General features: G+C 42.7%; 3 protein-coding genes and 3 non-coding genes across 7 annotated transcripts; 2 read left to right on the top strand and 4 right to left on the bottom strand.

Moving 5' to 3' along the window:
• Window positions 1-3,096: 3,096 nt before the first annotated feature.
• LOC130514261 (leucine-rich repeat-containing protein 34-like) lies at window positions 3,097-6,662 on the top strand. The gene is made up of 10 exons (XM_057013747.1): window positions 3,097-3,113; window positions 4,270-4,382; window positions 4,467-4,474; window positions 4,834-4,962; window positions 5,106-5,201; window positions 5,270-5,424; window positions 5,599-5,754; window positions 5,828-5,954; window positions 6,028-6,177; window positions 6,510-6,662. The coding sequence occupies exons 1-10, from the start codon at window positions 3,097-3,099 to the stop codon at window positions 6,660-6,662; spliced, it is 1,104 nt and encodes a 367-aa protein (XP_056869727.1).
• A 3,533-nt stretch (window positions 6,663-10,195) lies between these two features.
• On the bottom strand, window positions 10,196-13,453 carry rpl7 (ribosomal protein L7). Of its 2 annotated transcripts, none has more exons than XM_057013644.1 (7): window positions 13,391-13,453; window positions 12,821-12,917; window positions 12,583-12,749; window positions 12,027-12,164; window positions 11,098-11,207; window positions 10,546-10,761; window positions 10,196-10,260 (listed from the first exon to the last, which is right to left on the bottom strand). In XM_057013644.1, exons 1-6 carry the CDS (start codon window positions 13,402-13,404, stop codon window positions 10,553-10,555), a joined length of 735 nt encoding a protein of 244 aa, XP_056869624.1. In that variant the 5' UTR covers window positions 13,405-13,453; the 3' UTR covers window positions 10,196-10,260; window positions 10,546-10,552. The 2 variants fall into 2 exon arrangements, with proteins under 2 accessions (XP_056869624.1, XP_056869622.1); XM_057013642.1 differs by having other exon boundaries at window positions 10,196-10,237.
• LOC130514320 (small nucleolar SNORD12/SNORD106) lies at window positions 10,420-10,509 on the bottom strand. Its single transcript, XR_008946979.1, has one exon. It is a non-coding gene; the product is annotated as a small nucleolar SNORD12/SNORD106 (small nucleolar RNA).
• On the bottom strand, window positions 10,897-10,987 carry LOC130514316 (small nucleolar SNORD12/SNORD106). The gene has a single exon (XR_008946977.1). It is a non-coding gene; the product is annotated as a small nucleolar SNORD12/SNORD106 (small nucleolar RNA).
• Window positions 11,835-11,926, bottom strand: LOC130514317 (small nucleolar SNORD12/SNORD106). The gene has a single exon (XR_008946978.1). It is a non-coding gene; the product is annotated as a small nucleolar SNORD12/SNORD106 (small nucleolar RNA).
• A 1,161-nt stretch (window positions 13,454-14,614) lies between the features above and the next one.
• Window positions 14,615-24,476, top strand: rdh10a (retinol dehydrogenase 10a). Its single transcript, XM_057013635.1, has 6 exons — window positions 14,615-16,254; window positions 16,546-16,781; window positions 21,631-21,729; window positions 22,658-22,803; window positions 23,026-23,157; window positions 23,223-24,476. The coding sequence occupies exons 1-6, from the start codon at window positions 15,969-15,971 to the stop codon at window positions 23,344-23,346; spliced, it is 1,023 nt and encodes a 340-aa protein (XP_056869615.1). The 5' UTR covers window positions 14,615-15,968; the 3' UTR covers window positions 23,347-24,476.
• The last annotated feature ends 366 nt before the right edge of the window (window positions 24,477-24,842 follow it).

Below are 24,842 nucleotides of genomic sequence, written 5' to 3'. Positions count from 1 at the left end.
TGTTTGCAGTAGCACGGGTGTTTTTAGTTTATCTCCCCTAATTGAGTTTTACCTGCTGGTGGGGCCCCAGCCCTGTCCACTCCTTTTGTTAATTTAACTTTTATACAGCCGAGTTATATTTTGTTGAGTATTGGATTAAATAAAATTGTAGTGCATAACCCTCGATCCCGTCTCTGCCTCTGGAATAGAACTTATCTGCGCGTGCCTGTTCTCCAGTTAATTCCTGGGGTGAAATTCCCCAGGTGGCGTTGTTGTCACCGTTCCACCTCTCCCCACCCCGCCACAGATGCACATAACACCACACAAGAAAACAGGCATCACACCTTTTGAAGCATTATATGGACGGCCTTATTGCCTACCATACTTTGCAACAACAAATGAGCTAGAACATGTTGAGGAAACAATAGCAGATTATCTGAAAAAGGTGTTACTCAACCGATGTGTGAACGCTGTAAATGTTCTGCCTAGTCCTGTGTCTTCCACCCCCCAGGAACCCATTCAACTGGGCGACTACGTGTGGGTGAAGTTTGTGCGAAAGAGGTGGAACACGCCTAGATGGGAAGGTCCTTATCAAGTACAGCTGGCCACAAAGACTGCAGTTCGAGTGGATTGGAAACTGTCGTGGATACACCTTTCCCATTGTAAGAAACAGAAAATTCTTCCAGGTGAAGGCGAGGGAGCAGTGGCGGACTCTCCGTAAACTGCTGACGGCCTGTATAGGCCCAGCAACGGCTGAACCTCCGTCGGAACCTGTGAAGGAGAGCTAAAATGAAATGAAGTTCTACCTAATTGTGGTGAGTGCTGTGACGGCAGGACTCGTGAGTTTCGGCCTTTGGAACTTCCGACAGGAGGGAGGTAATCAGGGACAGAAAGGTGCTCTGAGACAGGATGAGAGCTGCGCGCGCTAAACGCACCGTAGTTAGCCACTTAGGACATTCATGGTTAGAACAAGATCCAGAGTCCCCACACATTTACGGTTTGAATACATGGTGGCGCTATGCCAATTTCACAGCTCGGACACAGAATCATTCTCGTTGTTACGTTTGTTCTATGTTACCAGTCTCCGTGAATACACCGCGAATAACTGCTGAACCGATGACAGGGAGTGAAGGACAGTGTTTTGTCCATATAGGGCTAAGCCGAGACATGAATTTCACACTGAAGCTGTTGGATGGAACATGGTTCGCTCGCAGCAACTGCACCCAAGAGCCACTGCGGACAATGGCAGGGAAAGCCAATAGATTCAGATTCCCTGTGCTAGTGCGATAAATCACACATACTGTTATGCACGAAGTGGTGGTAGAGACTTGGGGTCATTACACAAGGATGTCTGTAAAGTTTATACATCATGCGCACTGGGAGTCAGTGGAGATGTGAAGTTAAACTTTACAACTGATCGGTATTATCGGAAAACGTGTCTACAGCAAAATAAAAGTTCCGAGCAATGCGAACAGGAGTGTATTGATGACCCCCGGCACCTCTGTGGTTTATTTACCTTAAATGAAGCAACACAGATGTGTCCAGAAGGTTATAATTGTACATGCAACTTTCGCGCCAGGAGACAAAGGCACGCAATTAGTGGATAAGGGATGGTGGTTATGTGGACACAATGCATATGCACACCTACCAGCAAACTGGTCAGGAGTGTGTGCTCCTGTACATCTCAAAGATCACACAATTATAATCTATGCCAACAACACGGAGAACATAGCACACAAGTGTTTTAAACAAGATTTGAATGACTACGAGTTCAAACCACACGACTCAGTGTGGGGCACAGATGTACCACAAGACATTAAGCATTGTTCAACCGGAGATAAAGTGACCTTGACTCTCTTTCCGTGGATTCCTATCCAGGAAAGAACATATTGAGATTGGAAACAGTTGATTATAGGCTGAAAGTGTTTACTAATTTGACAAAAGTTGCTCTCACAGGAGTCAAGGAAGAAATGACAGTGCTAAGACTGACCATGCAGAATAGGATGGCCTTAGATCTCATAACGGCCCCCCAGGGAGGAGTTTGTGCAATGGCAGGAGATTACTGTTATATGTTCATCCCAGAGAATGATGTGGACGGTCACCTCATAGATAGCGCATTGAGAAATTTAACTAAGCTACAGAAAGCTATGATTGACGATGGTAGTCCTCCACCAGACTGGCTTACAAAAATGCTGTCGGGGTGGATGGAACTACTGTTCAAGACAGGAATGATGATAGGGATAGTACTGCTAGTATTAGCCATACTAGCTTGTTGTGTAGTACCTCTTGTTCGGGGTTGCATTGGCTGGCTTGTGGGATCAGTTGTTACTAGTACTTTGCTGCAGGTGGAAGAGCGATTTCTACTGGACGACGATGAAGAGGAATCAGAAGAAGAATGGATCAACGTAATACAAGATGTAAAAGAACTGTTTAGGATGTCTTAAGCTGTAACCATGTTGAACTCTGAGTGTAAGAAATGTGTTTCTAGGAAAATGACGTAAATGCATTGAAATTTCATGAAAATGTAAAGATGTAATACTGATGATGAGAATCTAGACTCATTTAACGATAAACAGGAGGGAAATGTGAGAAGAATTATTGTTATTGTTGTTAGTAGTATTATCTTTAAATGCTATTGTATGTAGATTTTGAGTGTTTGAGGAATGTTGACAGGAAAAGAAGAACATGAGAATGTAAAAGTGCTGAAGATGCTTACAACCAAGCCCAGCACCCAGATGTATCCTGTTGGTCAAGATTAGAGAAGTTCGTTAAGATGGGAGAAGATGTCGGAAGACAATGAGTTATGAGATCCTGTTTAGACACCCATTCTGTTTGCACCAATAAAAGAGTTGAGCGAGCAGCAGACGAACAGAGTTGACAGAGGAAGCTTGAACTGCTGCTCGACTCCCTTGCAAGGAACTCCTGTTTGCGTGGTTACTCTGAGTCTAGTGAACGAACAGCGCGGGTGATCAAAACTTCACCCTCACATTGCATCAGGATCAAATGAAAACTAATGCACTCAGATTTTGACTTTATTGACTATTATCTATTTACAGAAAGTGAAGACTACTTTTCTGCCGCCTGTGATCAAAACAAAGACGCAACTGTTCAGAAACTATGTCATATACAGGAAAGTACTACATTCGGCAAACTGGAGAAAATTTCATTTCGCATAATTTATTCAAGCTGGATGTAGGTAGTGTCTGACAACTGCAGCATGACTGCAGGAATGATCTGGGGAGCGGCTGAAGGTCGTCTGGGCAGAGATGAAAGCCTTTCATGAAAGCCACCAATGGATTTATCCCAATTCTGGTTGTCTCTAACACTAAGGCTGGAAAATTAGAGGTGTTTAAAATGCAATTCTATTGAAGTGTGGAAAGCACGCAGCCACCAGCTGGATTAAAAGGATTTATGATTTATTCCCACTTTTTCAACCTCCAAAGATAATGTCAAAGCAGTCTGAAGGTCAAAGGATCAAAGAAACATTTGATCTTTCAGGATCAGTTCAAAGTTGCAACATACAGTATTAAAAATGTAACAGATTGTATTACAACTACCCTATATTCTGCTAATTTGAAATTTCAACCGTCAGCAACTATAGAACAGACTAGACTATTGTTGAAGATCGGAGTGTTACGGCTGGTACATTTACCATCTTAAAGAACTCTTCTTTTTGATGTGTCCTGACACCCCATCCTGAATTCTGCTAATCTGATTAATCCAGTCCCTACTCAACACCAGACATCTTCTTAGTTGCCACAGCAACTGGCACTCATGCAGTGATGGCGTTTTCTAATGCTAGTTTTTCAGAATTTTACATTTCTGTCTGCGCCGAAAATCAAATCCAAATAAATCCACACGTTTTGGAAGTTTTGGATAATACTCTGCTAACTGGGTAAGTGTTTAAGTACAGAGGACTTAATTCCTGCTAATTAGGAATTTGTCAAGGTGAAACTAATCTTGGAACACGACAATACATTCAAGTACTGCAGTTTGAGCTCCAAAATTCTAGTAATCAAATAATCTGCAAAATTTTCTTGCGAATATAAATTTCTTCATTTAACTTCTAATATTACTATTTCTAATATAAAAGTAAGAAATTTACTTAGAATTTTTCCCCTGGATTCAGTATTCTGAATTCCATCTGTTGTCTTTGACATGGATGAACCATCTTTGTGGTCTTTGTTAAGTGTGGTAAATATATTACACTGGTTATTTTAATGCAGTCTGTAGTTAGTGTTTGGTCATGGAATCACGTCACTGTTGTTTTTGTGTTTGTATATTTGACAGAAATGTAATCTTGAACCTGTCAGGAAAGAAATGGCAGAGATCTGTCCAGAAACTCAATGACATGGATGCTTTTGCACTCTCCAAATGTTTGAAAAACAACAAGTTTTTTACAAGTGAGCAGGCAGATACAGGTGAAGGCCGCAAATCTATTTTCCGTTATATAATTTTTTTTAAAATTCTTTTTTAAATTTCACCAGGTCTTGATGTGAGTTACAATAGAATTACAGATGAAGGGGTCAAACACTTTGCGGACCTTTTAGGTGTAAGAAGAATGTGGATTTAGCAGATTTAACTTGACCTATCTGTGTGGATTCAGTCAGAAATTGACTTCTTGTTTCACTGAACTTTACTGAACAGGTTAATTCAACTCTGAACTCTCTGGACCTGCGATTCAATTGCTTTCGGGCAGATGGTGCTCAATTCCTCGCCAAGATTCTGCAGGTTCAAATATATCAAACACTAACACACTATTATAGACATAATTTTCTTGTAACCAGACGTCTGTCTGTCCTGTCCTGTCCTGTCCTGTGCTGTCCTGTCCTGTCCTGTCTGGTCCCTTTGTAGGGTAATCGCACCTTGTGCCGTCTCAGACTGTCAGGTAACAAGATTGGGGACAGCGGAGGGATGCTGCTCGCCATGATGCTGCAGATCAACAACTCACTGATGGAGCTGGAGTTGTCTGCGTGTGATCTGGTACACACGCACACACGCACACACACACACACACACACACATATATATATATATACATATATATATATATATACAGAGTACTTCAGTAAACACACTTATCATGACAAAGCTAATGGTAACAGCACTAATGTGTAAACTTGCAGGGCATTCAGAGTGTCATCACTTTTGCCAACGTGCTGAAAAGTAACCGTTCCCTCCGCTGTGTTGATTTCAGCCGATCACTGCTCAATGGCCACGAGGTAAAAGCACTCGTTAACCAACCGGTTGTATCATCAATTAATCTGAACTGAAGTTCCACTGGTGACAGGAATATTGGGTGGTCCACATTTCCAACATGCTGGTGGTGAACAGCAGCCTGCTGGAGCTCCATCTGGGGATGACAGGGATGGCTGACACAGGGATGGAGAGACTGGCTGAAGGCCTGAAGCTGAACCACAGCCTACGCTATCTGGACCTGCAATAGTATGAACAAAAACATCCAAATCCAGACAACTGATGACAAATATTCCAGAAAATAACCCTTCACACAAGTATTTCCTGCAATTATTAAAGTGAAAATAATTTCTGAAGTGTGAAGGTAAAGGATGCAGGTTGCCTAAAGTGATTTTTCCTTTTAAACGGGTTGTAATTCTGCAGTAACGGTGTGAGTTGTGATGGTGCTTATCATCTGGCCAATGTGCTGAGGAAGAATCCGACTCTGGACGTCATTGATCTGTCTTTCAATCGGCTTGAAGACGAAGGAGGCATATACCTGAGCAAGGCATTATCCTCACCAGGCTGCAGTCTGAGAGCGTGAGTCCCACATTCTGCCTCTATGGACATAATCAGTTTTGTTGTTTTACTCATTCAAACACTCCTCTGTCAGACTGTCTGTCAGCTCGAACAACATCAGGACAGACGGACTGTTGGCTCTGGCTCAAGCTGTGAAGGTCAACCCCAATCAGACTCAAATCAACATCTGGGGAAACTACCTGGAGGAGCCTGTCTGTCAAGTAACGTGTGGATTCCATGCTTTCTGTCTGTGTTCATGTCAGTTTGGCTTCATCTTTACTCACTCTTCTTCAGGCTTTCAAAGAGTTGATCTACAGCGGGCACCTGCTGCGGGAACAGACAGATGTTACAGCATATGAGATGAATAATCAGGTGTGTCTGGCTGAAATCTGCAATGGTTTGAAAAAACTCAACTACAGGATAAACTTCTGCCCCTACGATACTGTAGCTACATATTTCTCTATTAATTTTTTTAAGAGGCTATTTTAGGTTTTCACATCAGTGGCTGTAAATGTTAAGGGATCTACAATACTGTGGTGTTTTTATTACAGTTTTGTTATGATCTGTTGGATTTTTTTGAGGAAATATCTGCATAAAGTTTTACAGAAATGTTACATGTCTTCAATACGGTCTAAAACACTGTACAAGTAAATACAAATATTTAGACATACAGTAGAATTTCTATTGGGTTTTTTGGAGGTCTTCTATGTCCACTTGCACAAGAAGATGGATGTACCGGTAATTTAGACTTCAGGTAGGTGCTTCAGAACCCTCAGGACAAGAACCAGCAGACTGAGGAACAGCTTCTTCACCAGAGCTGTGTCCTTGCTGAACTCCAGCTGACCCCCACAGAACACTTCACACCACTCCACACGCCCTTCACCTTCACCTCAGATCAAGACTTTTTCACCTCACTACACAATAGTTAACCCAGTAATACATGAGCTTAGTAACCTATATAGCTACTGTTTACACTTTTTTATGCACATTTATGCGCTTTAGTTTAACTTATCATCTGTACATTTCACATTTCCTCAAGGTTTTTAAAAATAGTTTCTGCACTTTATAGTCTAAGGCATTTAATGCACATATCATTCTGTAAAATATGTTCATATTACAACCTTTGAATCAATGTAAACGTTTGTAACAATATACACTGTACATACTGTATTTATTATTATACCTCCGTTGCAGATCTTTTTTGCACTTCTGGCTGGATGCTATTTTGTTGTTCTGTACCTGTACATGTGCAAAAACGCTAAAGTCGAATCTAATCTAATCTAAAAGTGTGCAATCTGTTCTCCCGCCACTAGATGGCAAAACGCTCCCAAACTGGATTGTTATAGTTTGAGAATTGATTTTAATATTATACCTATAAATATAAATGTGTACATTCCTCTGCATACAAATCATGAGACTGTCTTTTCCTGCATCCATTAGCTATTATTTATTTTAAGAAATACCAGTTATAGCAGCATCGTGCAATAATTTGCACGTCATCTTCATATAAAAACTCAGGCCTCTCTAAGTGAAGTTTGCATGTTCTTATGACTCCCACAGTCCAAAAACATGCACATTTAATTAAATGGAGACTCAGAATTGCACCCAAAAGCATAACTGTGCCCAGAAGATGGATTGGGAGTGAATTGAGATGATTAAGAGTATTTGATACCTTCCTGTGTAACAAGCTCAGGCTCCTACATTGGCATGAAAACTGCTCAAAATTGCTCACAAATGTAAGATATATTCAAGAAAAATAAATTTATTTAGGTTCAGGAAGACATTAAACAAGGTTTAAACATGGTTTTGCTAAACTAATGAATTTAACATAAGATTTACAACACACACACACACAAAAGAACTCAGGACAGGAATGCTAAAGCAGGTAGATCAGCCATACGAGGCAGGAAATAAATACTACAGCGGACAAGCAAGCAGTTACAGCAAGGAACTGAAAAGAACAAGGTGCCATGAACACTTTATTCTGCTCGGCATTGTTTGGCACGGCCTGACCGTTTTGGACCCTGATAGACAGAGACTGGGAAGAAGCTGACTGTCATGATGGAGGTTTTGGGGTTTTCTTTGTTTTCAGGCGCTTCTCTTGCCTGATGGTTTTCCCCTCCAGGGAAGAGAGCTCAGATATCCTGTTGAGAAAAGAGCGAGAGGCCCTGGCCATCGGGTCTGGATATGACGGCCCTGTGTGAGGACACCAGAGATCAATGGGAAAACATCAGAACATGTTTGAACACATATCAAGCCCGCAAACATTCAAAAGTGACAATGGGCTGGGAGAGTTTGATCATATTAGCATGGCCTCAACTCACTCTTTTGGCTGTCTTTAACAATCAGGAGGCTGTAGGTTGGATAATTCACTGTGGGCCTGCACAAATGCAGATTTGTGATGAGCATGAAGGTCACTGGTAAGTTGGTTTGATTTAGATTAAATAAAATACCTGCTGAGCTTGCAATTCTCAGCCAGGAAGGTGTTTCTGCCTTTGAGGACCAAAGTAGGCGGAAAGGATGAACTTGTGTTTGGTTTATATCGAGAAGAGTAGCTGTCAGAAGAAGGGAAGAAAAAGTCTGCATATATTCAACATTAAAGTCTTTTATAACAATGTGATCCTGATGTTTTGAAAGACTGTGTGAGTGTAATAATCACGTAGGGGTCTAGTTACCCCAGAGCGAAGGGCCGTCCAGCATGGCTGCGGGACAGCTCTTGGCAGAGGCTGAATGGATGCTGAGGGTCACGTTTGCAAAGATTAAAGTTTCTCTTCAGCGGCGAAATCACAGCTGTTGTCGTCTCTAACCCTGTGGCTGGAAAATTGTTTTTTGAAAACAAATATTGAAATATTTAATTTTTAACTGACGCGCGGAAAGCGTGTACCGTACAGAGATTTTGATCGTCACTCTTGGATTTGGAGCGTCAGCGATCATTTTGGGGGCAACATTGCCTTCTGCTGGTGGTTTGGGTGTACTTCAGATACTGGCCTGAATAACGCCAGAGAAAATATAGAAAAGCTTTTACATTTGGGTAAATTAGCTCATTTATATACGAATTATTGCACGTCTGTTTTAGACTCAAACTTGAGTGTTAGCTAGCCTACCGAGAAAATAATCATCCGTTTCAAAAAGAACAGAAACGCTCTAATTAAGTCTGACGCATCTCGCTTAGTCTGATGCCCCAAACCCAAGAAACCCTGAACGCCGCAGCAGAGCAGGACAGCATCCGCATTCTCAACCTGTAGCAGGTGCATGACACATGCTTATCCAGCCCCTGAAGCCTTTTGTCCTCCACGTGCCGCCATCCTGAAGTACCTACATGTCGTACATCCAGGCGCACCGAGGCCGCGGCTCATCGCCGAAGATGGAAACTCAGCGGGAGGTACAGACGCCTTCAGCTGGAACGTCAGCATCGTGGTCGCACTCAAATTGGTTTCATAGCAGATGGAAGACTCGACTGGCTCCATAATTTGATCCAGAGCCGCAGTGCTAGCACTGACCGTGGTTAACGCTAACGGCTTCAATACGTCGCCATGGTAACAGGTTTTATACAACCCGTTCTACGAAAGGTTCGGTACAGGAAAATTAAAATGTACAGCATGAAAATCCTGCAAATGGCGTCAGTAAAATAAACAAAAAAACAACAACACTTAAAGCCAAACTGTCAGAATCCATTTTTTAAACTTCACAGCCAATACCCACAATGCCCTTGGATTCACCGATAATCCCCTAAACCAACGCTGCTTTGACTGCCTCTCCCCTCTCCTACCTATTCTATCCTCTACCTGTCCTCCCCCTTCTCCTCTCTCTCTACCCAGCCGGCCATCAGCAGGAGGGTCCACCTACATTAATTCAGTTCAATTCATCTTTATTGACTTGTATACTCAGAGATTTGAATAACAGGTATTACCAAAAAATGTTGGAATCAAATTTGCAAATTGCATTTGTTACATAAAATGTAAGGAATTCCCTATTTCCCCAGAACAAATATTTGACAAGTATTTAGCAGATTTACATTTGTTTGATGTAATATTGGAGCCAAGGGTTTTTACGCTGGCTTAGAACCTTTTACTTTACTTAATATAATGTATTTCATATGTATTGTATGCATTGTATTGTATGATCTATGCCTATTCTCTCCTCTACCCGTCCTCCCCCTTCTCCTCTCTCTCTACCCAACCGGCCATCAGCAGGAGGGTCCCCCCTACATGAGCCTAGTCCTGCTCAAGGTTTCTTCCTGTTAAAAGGGGAATTTTTCCTTGCCACTGTTGCTTGTTTGGGGTTAGGCCCTGGGATTCTGTAAAGTGCCTAGAAACAATTTTGATTGTAAGAGATGCTATATAAATCAAGATTGATTGACCATCCTATTATGATTTTGTAACCTATTTATTTTCACCTAAATTAAACCTGTATATAAAAACTGTTTCTGTAAAAAAGACATAGTAACAACAGGACAAAGATAGACTTTTTAAATGTTTATTGTACATTTATGTCCTTAGAAAACCTGAAAGACAGGGGGAAACCAAACTTCATAAGATAAGGTAAAAACATGTTCTTGATGACTAAAGATTTCAAGTTATCTTATATACTTGAAGGCAACGTTCAAGTAAAATACACAAATGATTTATTTAAATCAAATCATAACCCAAGAGTGAAAAAATATTAAGGTTAACTCCAAATGTAACGGATGTGGTTTCAGACATTTGGCTAAATGTAGACCTTGGCTTTCAACATGGTCGATAAGACAGGGAAAGAAGATGCATCATTAACCACATCAAATAGGTTCTGTATGACCAAGACCTCAACACTCACCAATACATCAGTTCATCCTCCTGACCAGTCTGTTGATCTGATCCTCCCTGTTGCCAGCATCTCCACCTTCCACAAAGTGTGTGGTCTTCTTGTTCATGCCACCACGGGGTGAAGACAGCTTGAAGGGCCACAGGAAGTTGTTGGCAGGCTTGAAGTTCTTTCCAACGGTATAGATCTCATGAATGAGGTCCTCAACACAGATGATACCATATTTGCCTGAAAATCAAGTCCAATGTGTTAACTGAAGAGCAGAAAGGCTACAAATTTGGATTTTCCCCTTCATATGGAAATAACAGTCAAGGATAGTGGCATTAAGGCTGACTGTAACCCTAATAATTAATGTGGGAAATACATGTGGTTTCAGACCCAACTGGCTTAGTTTTCAGGTTATTTCACCATGGTCGATAAGATGGGGAAAAAAGCTTGCATCATCAACCACAGGTAGAACTGCCTTAAACCCAACAGTACCAGGAGTTACCAGTGATGTTCTTTGCATCAGACACCTCTATACTGGTGCCATTTGTAGCTACTCAAGTAAAATAAAATGTTTACCGAGAGCCTTCTCCACCAGGGCGTTGTCTGTGAGGGGGATACGCTGCTTCCTCATCCTGCCATGACCACGTTTGTAGATAAGCTCACGCACAGACTTCAGGTTCGGGTAGCTGGGGGGGAGGGGGGGAAGAAAGGCGCTCAATAGCTGATAAAATAGCAACTATGCGTTAGTTTAAAATAACAAGCCATCAAGAATTGTTGTGAGTAGCATCTTGACAGGAAGTCCCTTGTCCTCATGAAAAATTGTCACACTTAGATTGTGAATATAAAAGCCAGGTTTTCTGTCCAACCAGGTTAACAACCCTCAGAGGAAACTGGGACAATAGGTAAAAGCTGGTGTCTCTCTGGTTGGACAGAAAGCCTGACTGATGATGGTCCTTAGACATGGATTGATGACAGCTGTTTGTGTTTTTCTACTACAGGCTATAATAGCTATAATAGCCACAATGACATAAGTAGCAGGAAATACCACTCCAACAGCATAGCTTGCTCATGGACATATTTCACAGCATCCTCTTACTGTAACGTCTGAGAATGTCCTGGTCCATTCTGTGCCTAATCAAGTCATGATACAAATTCGGTCTGGATTTATGCTCATGGTACCAGACAAAGGTTACCATCAATTGGGATCATATGAATTTTAGTTCCATTCAACCTTTAAATAATCATGCAAAAGTTTACTGAACTGTTACATTTACACAACTCAACCAAATGAGAGGCAGCCATCAATGTCACAGAATGTGGTTTCAGACACAATTGGCTTTGAAATGGTTTTGACTCCTCATTGTCGATAAGCCGGGGAAAAAAGTTTGACATCATTAACCACACTCATGACTGATAGCAGTGCGCTGTGCTGCCAGCCCATGTTGAACAGTTATTCTGAGTAATAATTCAGCAACATGATGGAGAAGCTTTTATAAGAGCTTTACCCCCAAGCAATGTAAGGCTCGGCAATCCTGAGCATGTTGATAGAGGCCTTGTTCAGCTTGACAAACACCCCGTTGAAGATCTGGCGCAGACGCAGCAGCTGCAGAACTTTGCGAACCTTTGGGCTGACACCGTTGATACTAGAAAAGATGACAGAAGTATTAGCTGAATGCATCAACATACAGGTTTCTGACAAAGCAGTGCACTGTGGTTTCAGCAATATTTGGCTTATTAAGTATGAGCGTATCACCATAGTCGATAAGTTGGGGAAAGAGAGCACATCATTAACCACAAAAACATTTCAGACATTTACATGGATCGTCATATTCAAAACTAAAAGGCAACCAGGAAAGAATGAATTTGAAAATGGTGATGTGATTTTGTCAGACAATTTAAAGACTCCATCTTGGTCAAAATCATTTTAAGAATCACAACATCTTCCATCAGATAATGATGCTTCAGTCACCACGTGTTACTGGCAGTTTGTGCTGTTCACATCTTAGCAATCCATGTAAATTCAGAATTTAAAAAAATGTGTCTTTGCAACATGGGTCTTACCCTCTGATCCTGATAACAAAGGCCAGTTTGGGCTCAGCTGGAACATAAAAGTTTCCCACCCTGCGGGCGATGCGGCTCAGGCGGATCTCACGCCTGTACATCTGCCGGTACTCTTTGTGGTACTTCTCAGCCCTCTTGAAGATCAGTTTCCTCTTCACTTTACGGGCCTGGAAATAGAAACATTTTAACGTGCTGATCCAGATAAACCGCCGCCAGATAAGTATTCAGTTCAAGTTACCTTTTTCGCGGCCAGCATCTTCTTGATTCGAATGGCCTTCATGGTGGCGAAGGCCTTTCGCCTTTTTAAAAGGCTCTCAGGGACCGCCGGAACTTTACTGTTTCAGAAACGCCAACATTTAGACAAACAAGTCACCAACGCGATGGTAAACATTTGCATGGATGGACTTTGTAGGACTGACAACTCATCGCCTCATGAAGCTCACGGCTACATTAATAACTGGTCCTCGCCCCGTTTCCATTCAACCGTCTCGTTTTCCTCCATTCTAAGCTGGATATTTAAATCAAAGTGCTATTAAATGCACATTAAAGTGTAGTTTCTTACCATGCTTCCTTCTTAAAAACAAGCTAATTGCAGTACACACAGTCAAGGAGCCGGCCATGTTGCTCAACAGCTAACATTCAGGTAAGTGTAATCGCTAGTGATAAATAATTCAAAGTGACTACTTGACAATACTTTTAACCTAATAATATATACAAAACAGACAACCAATATACGAGGCAAAAATATCAACACTGATCCTTTCTGCGATGGATGTGAATAGATTTTAATGTGACAGCAAACACTCACTCTGCGTCAGCCATTGTGTCCACCGAGAAAGAGAATTTTTCCTCCGCGCATGCGCGCGTTAAAGGACGTAGGACCCCTGATCTCTGTCCTTGTAGGTGCCTGACCGAAATGTTAATTGTCGTTTAACATCCATCCATCCATCCATCCATCCATCCTCTACCGCTTATCCGGGGTCGGGTCGCGGGGGCAGCAGCCTAAGAAGAGAAACCCAGACTTCTCTCTCCACAGCTACTTCTTCCAGCTCATCCGGGGGGATCCCCAGGCGTTCCCAGAGCAGTCGAGAAACGTTCCCTATTCACTAATCACGACATGGGGGACATGGATTGAGTGAACTACGTAGTGCACTCAGTTTAAAGTTAGTATTCGGACAACGGCGTCATTTACGGCGCACGTAAAGTGACGTCATGTGTCGCATAATAATTACGAACCAGTCGCCGGGAAAAGTGGCCAGGTCCATTTAATTATTTTAACCCATCACAAATACATTCAGCGGTCATTTTATGAAAATGCAATGTTTCACCCGATAATTAGCTTTATATAATAAAATGAAATATTAATGTCAATAATAATTACTTATTACCTAAAATAATTAGTGTCCCTTGACATTTTCAAGCCAAGACGTGATGACCATTCTCAAGTCATATTCAGCTGTAGTGAAAACATTTAATAAAGCAATTTTTCATCAAAAAATGGATCCAGAGCTACTTTTCATCTTTGTAAATATTCTTTTACTGAGATTCTGTCACCTGGTGAGGAACAGACGATTCCAAAGAACAATTTTAAGTGAGGGGTGGGGGGATCAGTGAAGATTGATTGATTTTTTTAATTTTTTTTTAACACATTTATGTTGTAATATTTTAAGATGATCATATTGGACACCTACTGAAAAAAATTCTCATTTCCAAAAATTTCATATATCAAACCGCACAGTAGAAATTACGATAAAAAATGTATCCAATCAGCGTGATACCATAAAGGCTGATGACATACATTTTCCGAGTTAGGGTGCTCGCTTGTACACTACTTTTTACAGTGCATTGTGGGATACATTGAGTGCACTACATAGGGTACAGCGATGCTCACTAAGAATTCGGACACTATTTCAAAATGGCGACCACACTATTGACTGCACTATGTAGGGTATAGGGGGTGGTTTCGGAAACAGCCACAGTCTCTCCAACGTGTCCTGGGTCTTTCCGGGGGCCTCCTACCGGAGGGACATGCCCTGAACACCTCACCAGGGAGGCGTCCAGGGGGCATCCTAACTAGATGCCCAAGCCTGCCCAATCTGGCTCCTCGCAACGCGGAGGAGCAGCGGCTCTACTCCGAGCTCCTCCCGGATGGCAGAGCTTCTCACCCTATCTCTAATGGAGAGCCCAGTCACCCTACGGAGAAAGCTCATTTCAGCCGCTTGTACCCGTGATCTTGTTGTCGTTGAACAGTTGCAGTATACTATTCTAACCAGCAGAGAGAGGAAACGCTTCATTTTTTCCCCGACCAGTCCATCACAAACTAAAAAAACAGTTGTCTGGTAGGTCTCAAACCGCTTTAAACAATTAAAAAAAAAAACATTTTACAAACACAGCAGCTTAGTTTTGAACTTATTTTTTCGGAATATAAAGACTCTTGGAAATAGCATTCGCTTAAAAAGTTTGAAATTCCTTCAATGCTTGTATCAAAATATCAGTATCAGTATGGGACTTAAGAACAAATTAAGCTTAACATTATCGCAAAAATAATCAACTGTGATTTGTCTAAGTTTGATTACTAACAAGCCTAATCAATAATTACAGAAAACATTGTCTTCTGTAACGGGCGTTTAAACATGTTTATAGTTTCTGCGCGCACGATATGAATCGAATGATATGACCTTTCAAATAACGCTTAATAGATTTGTCTTATTTTGAACGCGCGGAAATTGACCTGGAGGTATGAACTGTTGACCTGTATTATTACATTCTTAAACCTTATCATGTAATTAGTATTACCTCTTTATCTTCGAAAAAAACTTATCAGATTTTGATGCTTAAAAAACATCAATAGATAAAATTATGTAGTTCCCTAGCTGGACACTTAAAAAACAACTCATTAGTATTTATGGATCAGCGCTTTGTGGAGCGCTTCTTTGTTCTTCCTCTGAATCGTTAAGTGTTAGGTAAAACCTATTAGATTATGTCACCTCTGGGTGTGGAGTCTGGACCCGGCGTTCCTTTCTGACAGGCGCTCAAGTCTCAGTCCTATTGGGTCTGGTGTTGATGGGTGGACTAGATAAATAGCGAGTCAGACGCGACTGAGGATGAAATGAGTGCTGAGGAGCAGCGTAGGAAGTAGGAGGCTCTGTCCGTAGCAGCAGCAGCAGCCGCCGCAGCAGCTCGTAACTCATAGCAGAACGATTGTCGCATCTGGACTCTGACTGCGCCGTGTCTCTTCTGTGCGCTCATTAACTTTACATTTTTGCCACTTTTACGCGTGTGCGCACTGTCTACGCCTTGAGCTGCTAAGTTTGTCGACGTGAGACCACTTCATCCTCCTCCCTGCGCTCCTGCCGCCGCTGCTCTATTTGATTTAATTGCTTAAAATGGTGATAATTATTGCGGAATTCTTCGTGGTCATTCTCAAAGTGCTCTGGGCCTTCGTTACTGCTGGCTCAAAATGGGTCGTGCGGCCCAAGGAAAAGAGCGTGGCGGGACAGGTGTGCGTGATCACCGGGGCTGGAAGCGGCCTCGGGCGGCTGTTCGCCAAGGAGTTCGCCCGCAGACGTGCAATACTGGTGTTATGGGACATAAACAGCCAAAGTAACGAGGAAACAGCTGAGATGGTGCGGAAGATATACCACGAACTGGACACTCCCACAGCCAAACACGGTAAGTCTCTGCTTTGCAGCAGATCTTTGATTTAAAGTCATTCATTTGTTGGGACACAGACCAATAATGAAGACAGAGTGACCGTTATGTAGATTAAACATCACGATACAGGAAAGTGATTTTTCTTTTTTTTTTCTTTTTTTTTTAAACAATCCACACTTTTAAGATTAAGGTGGATTCTGCTCTCCTTCCAGAAAAGTTACCATAATCTACCTAATACATCCCTACATAACACCCACCTTTATATAGTGTGAGAATAATATTTGGATCATGGTCCTGCTTATCTTTCAGAACCCACTGGAGGTGTGGAGGAGGTCCTCCCACCACAGCCACAGGTCTACACTTATGTGTGTGACGTGGGAAAGCGGGAGAGCGTGTACTCCACCGCCGAGAAGGTGCGCCGTGAAGTGGGCGAGGTGGACATACTGATTAACAACGCCGGCGTGGTCTCTGGGCATCCTCTTCTGGAGTGTCCCGATGAGCTGATCGAACGCACTATGGTGGTCAACTGCCACGCACACTTCTGGGTAAGTTGAGGCACAGACTTCAAAATCCATCTGATATGGGAAAGGGTCTCATAAGTGGGGGGGTTCTGTCCACCACATAAAAAAAAAATAGAGGCATGTGCATTATAATGATTAAAACATGACCATAAATGGTTTACTTGCATGTCAAAAATTCTGTCCTGTTGTACGCAAGTCTGCCAGAGGCGCAACTCTGGTCTGAGTCTTTAATCCCCACTACTGCTGATTTCTTGCAGCCTGAATCCATGATGATCCACATGGCATTTCAGCCCTTTTCTCCCATCTACAGAGTAAATTCATAGCAAAAGGCTACACTTTTTTTCATCTGGTTTTACTTTTCAGGCCCGTTCCTCTGATCTTTTGCTGTGAATACTTGAGTCAAAGGTACTGCTGATGGCTTGCTTATGTTGCGCCACAGCGGTGAGAACATGATGCACGCACGTGCATGTTTTTAGGGAATGCCAGGCAGTTTTAGAGTGGAGTCCATTCAGAGTGGAACCCTCCCGGAGGGATCATTGATGATTTAAGCTGTGCTTCTAGCTCGGCAAACAAACCACTAATGATAATTGATTGCACTGGCTGGCTGTGGCCACTGTTGTGGGACAAATGTAGTGACTGTGCAAACACTGTGGAGTAAATTCCAAAACTGAGGATGCCGTGTCATTTGTCACAGTGTATTGAACAAAGGATCCGCTGAAGCGCATGATGCCCACCTTGGGGGCGGCGGCAGAGAACAGCATTTCCAGTGATGCCATGAAAACACACTGGTTGTGGAGCTCCTTAACAGAGCATGAAAAGCTCTTGTGTTGTCAGTCAGACAGGTTGTGTATATCCGCCCTTTCATGGATGCTCATTCAGCTATTCATGTACCTCTCTCTACAACTACAACCAAGGTTTTGAGTCAGGATTGGGTGGCAGATTTGGATTTCTTCCTTTTTTTTTTTTTTTTTTTTTTTTTTTTTTTTTTTAAATAGGGGCCCGTGTTTGTGTTCGGCTGTCTTCTGTGGAGAGCATGGTTTCTTTAAGGGTGGGGGAAATGAGATGAAAGAGGGAGTTAATGAATGGTGACAGCAAGGATAGAGGATGTGGTTCGTTAAAGACACAAGCAAGATGAATAGAGCTTAGACTAACGGAACTGACCACTTTCCTCTCTTAGACAAACAAGGTACTCATGGCATGCAGTTGGCACATTACACAATATTTTTTATTTATTTTTTTGTCCTGTTTATTTAGTTATTTATTTATTTTGGTTTTTGAACAAGAGTTTGCTAAAATGTCAGATGTGGTTTGTGGCTCACTGATAGGGCAGGGCCTTACAAACCTTGTACCACTGAAACCAATTTTGGATTAAAAAGGAAGAGGAGCTTGTTTAGATGAGCCTCAAATTTCATTTATGGACTTCACACAAACATTTTTTTCTCCCAAGGTCTGTGCATGTTGGTGTTAATTCACTCCATGAAGAAAATGCTCACACATCCACGCCCATCCCTGTTGAAGTATCACATGACGGCTGACTTGACTTGTGCACTTGAAACATATGCACTTGTTATTGAAATAAAGTGGGAACAAAGATGCGGATCTTAAACGTGGCCTGACTCAGATCCCACTTGTCATCCTGCAGAGTCCCTGCTGACTCATCTAGACTTGATTTGGAGGCTGCAGTTGCAGCCTCATGTCAGTCTACCCTCCCCAAGAACACATAGTACAGCTCGCAGTTCATATATTTGATGGTGGTCTGATCAAGCTGGTGAAATTAAATGAGGAATCTGCAGTTGTTCAAAGGTATCGTGAGTGTGACAGAAAGTCCTCTGTAGCATCCTCACATATGTGCCCAACAGGTGATTAAGATGCTGTTTGCAGTAATTCGCTCTTCTGCACGTCTCTCTCTTGCGAGCGCATGAAAGCAGGGGGCACTTGGCTGTTATGTGGCGGGAAAGAGGAAGGTAGGCAATGTTGTCCTGTCCACAGGCGAGGCGAGAGGGTAATGGTAAGCTGCTGCTGACCCACTTTATCTGACAATTGGTTTCTTGTCTGTGGATCAACTTGACAAGATGCCAGGCGACAGGAGCCAAATTCTGCAGACTGCATTCCTGCTGGATCCAGAGAAAGGGCGCAGCCAGGCAGAAGGGTCCTCCTTGACTAGTTATATATGGGCCCCTCCTCTGGCAAATGCACCTGTGCCCCTCACTGGAACTGGCTGCCATGATTTCCTTGCTGAGGCACCTCCATGAGCATTTACCTGTTAACTGTGATCATTTTCTGCTCTCTTCTGCTTATTCTGTATTTGAAATCACTGTGTGATTTATGTTTCCAGCTCAGTCCCCGAATAAACTCTTTATTTCTTATCCTCACAGAAGCTGGAATATGTCGGTTTCATGTGAAAGGCTGACATTTTCAATTCAATCAACTAATTATGTCAGGAAGTGGAATTGGAAATAAGGAAATTATAATGAAATGATACATGTTAACTAAGTAGAGTGTTTAAGTAGAGTGTCAGTTTATATTAGATGCCGGTTTGGTGCTTTTGGAGGGTTTTGTGTTTATGACACCACAGTTTTCCCCTGTATGATTTTGCTTTTTAGCTAAATTGGATTACAGTGGTAGAGCCAGCATGGAATGGAGGTTAAGTCAGGTGTAGCACAAGCTTACTGACTGGCATGGCCACCAAAATATGGCCGATCTGCATCCATTGTGTCTGTCAACCAGCACACACTCAAACTCCAGCTGGCTGCAGGATCAGATGAGCTCTTTAAGTTCTCTTTGGTCAGACCTGACAGGTCTCTCTTGTGTTCCAGCCAATCTCTCTGTCTCTCCGTGTTTCTCTGTCCCTCTCTCATATGTTCTCCACGGAGAAGTCAGCCCAATTAAGTGGCCATCTGGTCCTATACAGAGAGACCAATATTTTGTTCATATTCCTGTTGGTCAAGCGCTCGCATTAATGCAGCCTGACACCCCAGCTGCAAGAAGCTTTGTGTGGCTTAAAGACTCCTGGGGGCACACACCAATTAGGGTGTGCAGCGGGCAAGACGCTCAACATAGGCCAAGGAGGCCCGGCTGTGTCAACGGGAAATTTAGTGGAACAACGGAGTGTTGAGGCCCAATTACAGCAGCACTGATGTAAGACACGAGCCCCTGGTTGTCTTCACACATTTTGTGTATGAGAGGTCAATGGGGGTCATACCCACATGGCAGAGCAGCCACGAGAGGCAGGACATTAGCATGAGAGTGTGAGAGAAGATGGGACAATTGGACATTTAGCTACATCCCTTCAACCTCGTGGCAAACTTGTCCAGTTGTATCGAAGTGCTAGCTTTACATGGAGCATTGCACAAGATCAGATTCTCTGGAAGTAGTCATGGGAGTGGGAGGCCTTGGCTGGAGCTAGACATGGGCATATCTCAAGTTAATTCTTCATTTGCACGCAACAGTCTCCCTCATCTACTGCCATTCTGGCTCACAGAAGCCCTTTTCTGCTTGTATCCAGGCCTCATGTTCTCCCACTCCCTCCATTTGGGGCCCCATCAGTCGATGAGTTGAATATTACTGCACCACGAAAATTTATGTCCTGGAAAAGCACAGATGTTTGGAGTAGAGTCAGATCAGTTATACTGTACCTAGCTGAAGAGAACTACACGGTGAAGTCATCATCACATTGTGCGCGCACGCACACACACCCCCACACCCCAAGCGCTGCTATCTGAATGCAGATATTACAATAGAAGTCAGGAGGTCCATTGCAGTTAAGTGCTGTTTTTAATGAGGCTGTTCCTCAGGCCAGTTGTTTGATTGCTGTACTACCTGGTACCATGCACACCCTAGCCCTGTGTTCCCCTTCAGAATGTGCAGAGTGGAATGCTGAGTAATTTCTGCAGCCAGCCTTGAATATCTTATGGGGCCCGTAATCATTAGGTATGAAGCGACGTATGTAAACTCGATTTAACAAAAAACCAACAAAACAAAATCCCCAAACCATCTGATTTACACCTGTGTTTCATATCTTAAATCAAACAACTGTCTCGGCACAGTAGGTGTTGTAAAGGTTCACGTGATGGTAAAGGTTCCGTGACATAAAGGTCTGCAGCCTCTTGACATTTAAAAAGTCTCGGCATACATTGTTCCTCTCTATTCATTATGGCAGCGGACGTCTGACTTGAATAAGTTCAGCAATGTTGCCAACAAAAGGCCTGCTGGTTGTTTGTAGACCTCCTACTGGGAGAGTGATTGGTCAGTTCCTGTCACTGCTGTCGTATGTCACACCTGCTGACTGGCTCACGCTGTGTCCAGACTCGGCAGACGGTGCGGAATGAGAAGGGGATCCATAGGTTAATCAACTGTGACCACTAACCATTCTCGAGCCTGTTGAACCGCTCTCACGTGCGTGTTGCGGCCAAATGCTTTTATCTCCACCCCAAAGGGACACCCAGACGAAAGGCTTAATTGTCTTGTCGTTGAGTGAACAGAGGCCTGTGATTGGTGCTGTCACCAGGTCTTTAGAGCCAGGTCCAATGGGGAGCACCAGATCTGTGTGGGAAAATAGCAGATTGCTGAGGAACACCCACCCATCTCCCTGCTGTGCACCTGAAGATGGCCTTTCCATTAATAAACTCCCACCAAATTTCAGCTTAAATGTTTTTTCTATTTCACAAAACTGGAAAAGTATAATTTATTTTTTTGTGATGCTTATAAATTCCCATTTCATCTCATTCTGTCTGCATCACCATGGTGAAGTGTATGTGTGTAGTGGATCAAAGGAATTTGGCACAAAAAAGCTGCACAAGCAAACTAACCTTTTTTTTTTTTTCCTCTTTGCCCTTCTGTCTGTCTCTGTCCCCCCCCCCCCTCCCCCACCCAGACCACCAAGGCGTTTCTCCCTAAGATGCTGGAGCTGAACCATGGCCACATTGTAACGGTTGCCAGCTCTCTGGGTTTATTCAGCACAGCTGGAATAGAGGTTAGTGTGATACACAAGGGCTCATACACGTCCCGTTATTCCTGCCATCTTTTCTTTCAAAGCCAGCACCGGCCCCCCTTTTCCTAGTTGTACCTCCACCCGTTAAATTAAAAGACTCGGATGAGCATTGGGGAGCCCTTAAAGATGCCTCTATCTGCAGCAGTGGGGATGTTGGGCCCCTATTGGGTTCCAGTGCTGAGACCAAAATGAGCTGACAACTCCCATAAGGGAGAGAGACATCTTCATCATTGCCTTGTGAAGAACTTGTTGCTCACTTAGTATTCAGCCCACAGCCTATGTGAATAGATAAGATTTTTTTTATTTTTCCTCCTGTGTTCTGGAACACAAGTTGTATTTGTTGTGCATATTAAAATTCCTGTACGCTTATTTATCCCCAAAGCCCTTCTGCAACCACTGTTTTGATATTCAACATTTTAATTTATTCCTTATTTCCAAGCTCCCGCCTGTGGCTTCCCTGTTTGTCCTTTGTTTTTAATAGCAGCGCATTTGTTGTTGTCCAGGCTTTTAATTCATAAAAATCCCCATTCAAATCAAATGGAACTGCTGCACTGTGATGCCAGGCATGCACGCTGGTTTCAAATCAGACATCTCTTTATCCTCCCTCCCTGCATCTGTTTTCACCCCATACTTCTTTTAAGAAGTAAAGCAAACCACGAAGGTTTTGATAAACCTTCGCACCAAACAGCGCAGTCTCCTGATGCAAAAAGAAGAATGCTAATGAAACATTAGACCAGCGGACAGGCATGCTAGCTTTTTTTTTTCTCTTGTTTTTTCTCTGTATGTATTGTTAATAAGGAGGAACCTCTGTGCCTATGACACGTGTTTGGTGGCTTTCTCTCTGGTCATGAGGTCGGGCTGAGGGCCAGAGTTCTATGGGGCTAACTTGTTCTCTGTTCATTCCTCCCAGGATTACTGTGCCAGCAAGTTTGGTGCCATTGGCTTCCACGAGTCCCTGAGCCATGAGCTGAAGGCTGCGGAGAAGGACGGCATTAACATGACCCTGGTGTGCCCGTACCTGGTTGACACGGGGATGTTCAAAGGCTGCAGGATAAGGTTGATTCCGAAGCCAGATGTTCTCAGTTGCCTTCGTGCGCGTGTTTTCTTGTACCTTTTAATTTGGATTTGCACTAAATTTTCAATCTGAAGTTACAACTGTGAATTGCCTCATTTCACTTTTTCTTATTTTTCTATTTTCTCTTCCAGTTAGTTTATATTGCAAATCAGAGCCACTTGATGAAGTCATTTTATGTATTGTTTGTTTTTTTCCACATTCAGGAAGGAAATTGAGCCTTTTCTGCCTCCCCTGAAGCCGGAGTTCTGCGTGAAACAGGCCATGAGGGCTATCCTCACCGACCAGCCAATGATCTGCACACCTCGCATTGTCTACATGGTCAACTTCATGAAAAGGTGAGCCCCCCTTCTTTAAAGTTCTCTGTTTGCTCCAAGTGAGGCTGACCTCGATGTCTCTGCAGCATCCTGCCCTTTGAGGCCATTGTGTGCATGTACCGGTTCCTGGGTGCGGATAAGTGCATGTACCCCTTCCTGGCTCAGAGAAAGGAGGCCATGAACAACAATGAGGCGAAGAACGGGATCTAGGGGAGCCGTCCAACGTGAATCGAGGCACATAAACCTGCCAGCACGAGGAAAGCAACCACTGTGGATAATTTCTGGAGGATGAGGAGGGAAAAGAGACTGAATCGAGACTGGTGCACTTGCATTGAGCAGATGCAAAGGTTTCCTATATTGTTCCTCTGGAACAAAGAATGCTGTGTACTACACAAAGGTGTGTGTGTGTGTGTGTGTGTGTGTGTGTGTGTGTGGTGTGTGTGTGTGTGTGTGTGTGTGTGTGTGTGTGTGTGTGTGTGTGTGTGTGTGTGTGTGTGTGTGTGTACAGAAAAGCTATCATTAACTATTTACGTAACGTAGTTACCAGCCTTATCTAGTGTTGTTGTGGAAATATACAGTATGTTACTGTACAGACAGTAAAATATTTCACTTGTTTTTGTAGACATGCACTGTAATATTTTTTTTTTTTTTTCAACACTTCCAGCAGTTTCTGTGTAAGAATTCCATCATGACATTCCCGATGCAGAGAATCGTTTTCCTGACAAAGTTTATTTGATCGAGGTCATCACCTGTACCATGAATATTATATAACCCAGGCTCCAGATGTTCTCAAATATTTAAGTTGCAGATGTGTAACTTGTATATGCTTAATAAATGTCCTTCTGAATGGGCTATTAAAGGCCGGATCTGGCAATTACTGCATTGGGAAGTCTCCCAAGGAAGGGTTCTTTTCATGTTCTGTGGTGTTATTCTAAATTTACCTGTTACCAAGATTACTTGTTTTTTTAAAGTAAGCCGACATAGGCTGTTACACCAGGTTCATTTTCATCTCCCCTCTTGAGATGTCAACTGTTCTGTTGGTGTCCATTTACAGTGAAGTTTAAATGTTGTGTGAAGAGCCCAGTGTTACAAAATTTATGTTTAAATATTTTATACACCTTCTGGGACAAGAGTTTTATTTTTTCAACATTCTGATAGGTGTCGCCTCTTCAGTCAAGGTGATGGCCCTAAATTCTCTACCTCTTATTACTTTTGGACAGCATATGACTTTTTTTTTTTTTTTTTGAAAATTTTCTGAAGATGGCTCCAAAGTAGAGCAGATGTGGTTCCAATATGTAGTGTCTCTACCTAACTTAAATTAATAAAAGTGTTTTAGATTATTAAGTGATGTGTCTTTATTGTCCTGTAGTCTCCATGTGAAGTTTCCACCTGCATGTTAGAACACGTGTCCACAGTGGCTCGTCCTTTGTGCACATCTGGGATCTCTTACAAGTGTTTCAGTCATGCTGAAGAGCACAAAGTAGAGCAAAAAAACAATCTTGTTAATTAAAGTAGTTCTCCATCAGCTCTACAAATTCAAGGATCACTCAAAGTGCCTCGTTGTTGAAAACTCTGGATGTCTGAAACTGTGATAGGATTGATATCTGGATGAATTACTAGTACTGGCCCATCCATCAGCGTGAAGGCAGATGGTCATCTCTCCACAGAACAAATCGATTTCCTGGTGGGCGACAGAGATGATGCTT

The sequence above is a fragment of the Takifugu flavidus genome, chromosome 17, assembly GCF_003711565.1.
Source record: "Takifugu flavidus isolate HTHZ2018 chromosome 17, ASM371156v2, whole genome shotgun sequence".
Taxonomy (NCBI): domain Eukaryota; kingdom Metazoa; phylum Chordata; class Actinopteri; order Tetraodontiformes; family Tetraodontidae; genus Takifugu; species Takifugu flavidus.
Note: the sequence above shows the minus strand (reverse complement) of the source record. Positions and strands in the feature narration are given on the sequence as shown.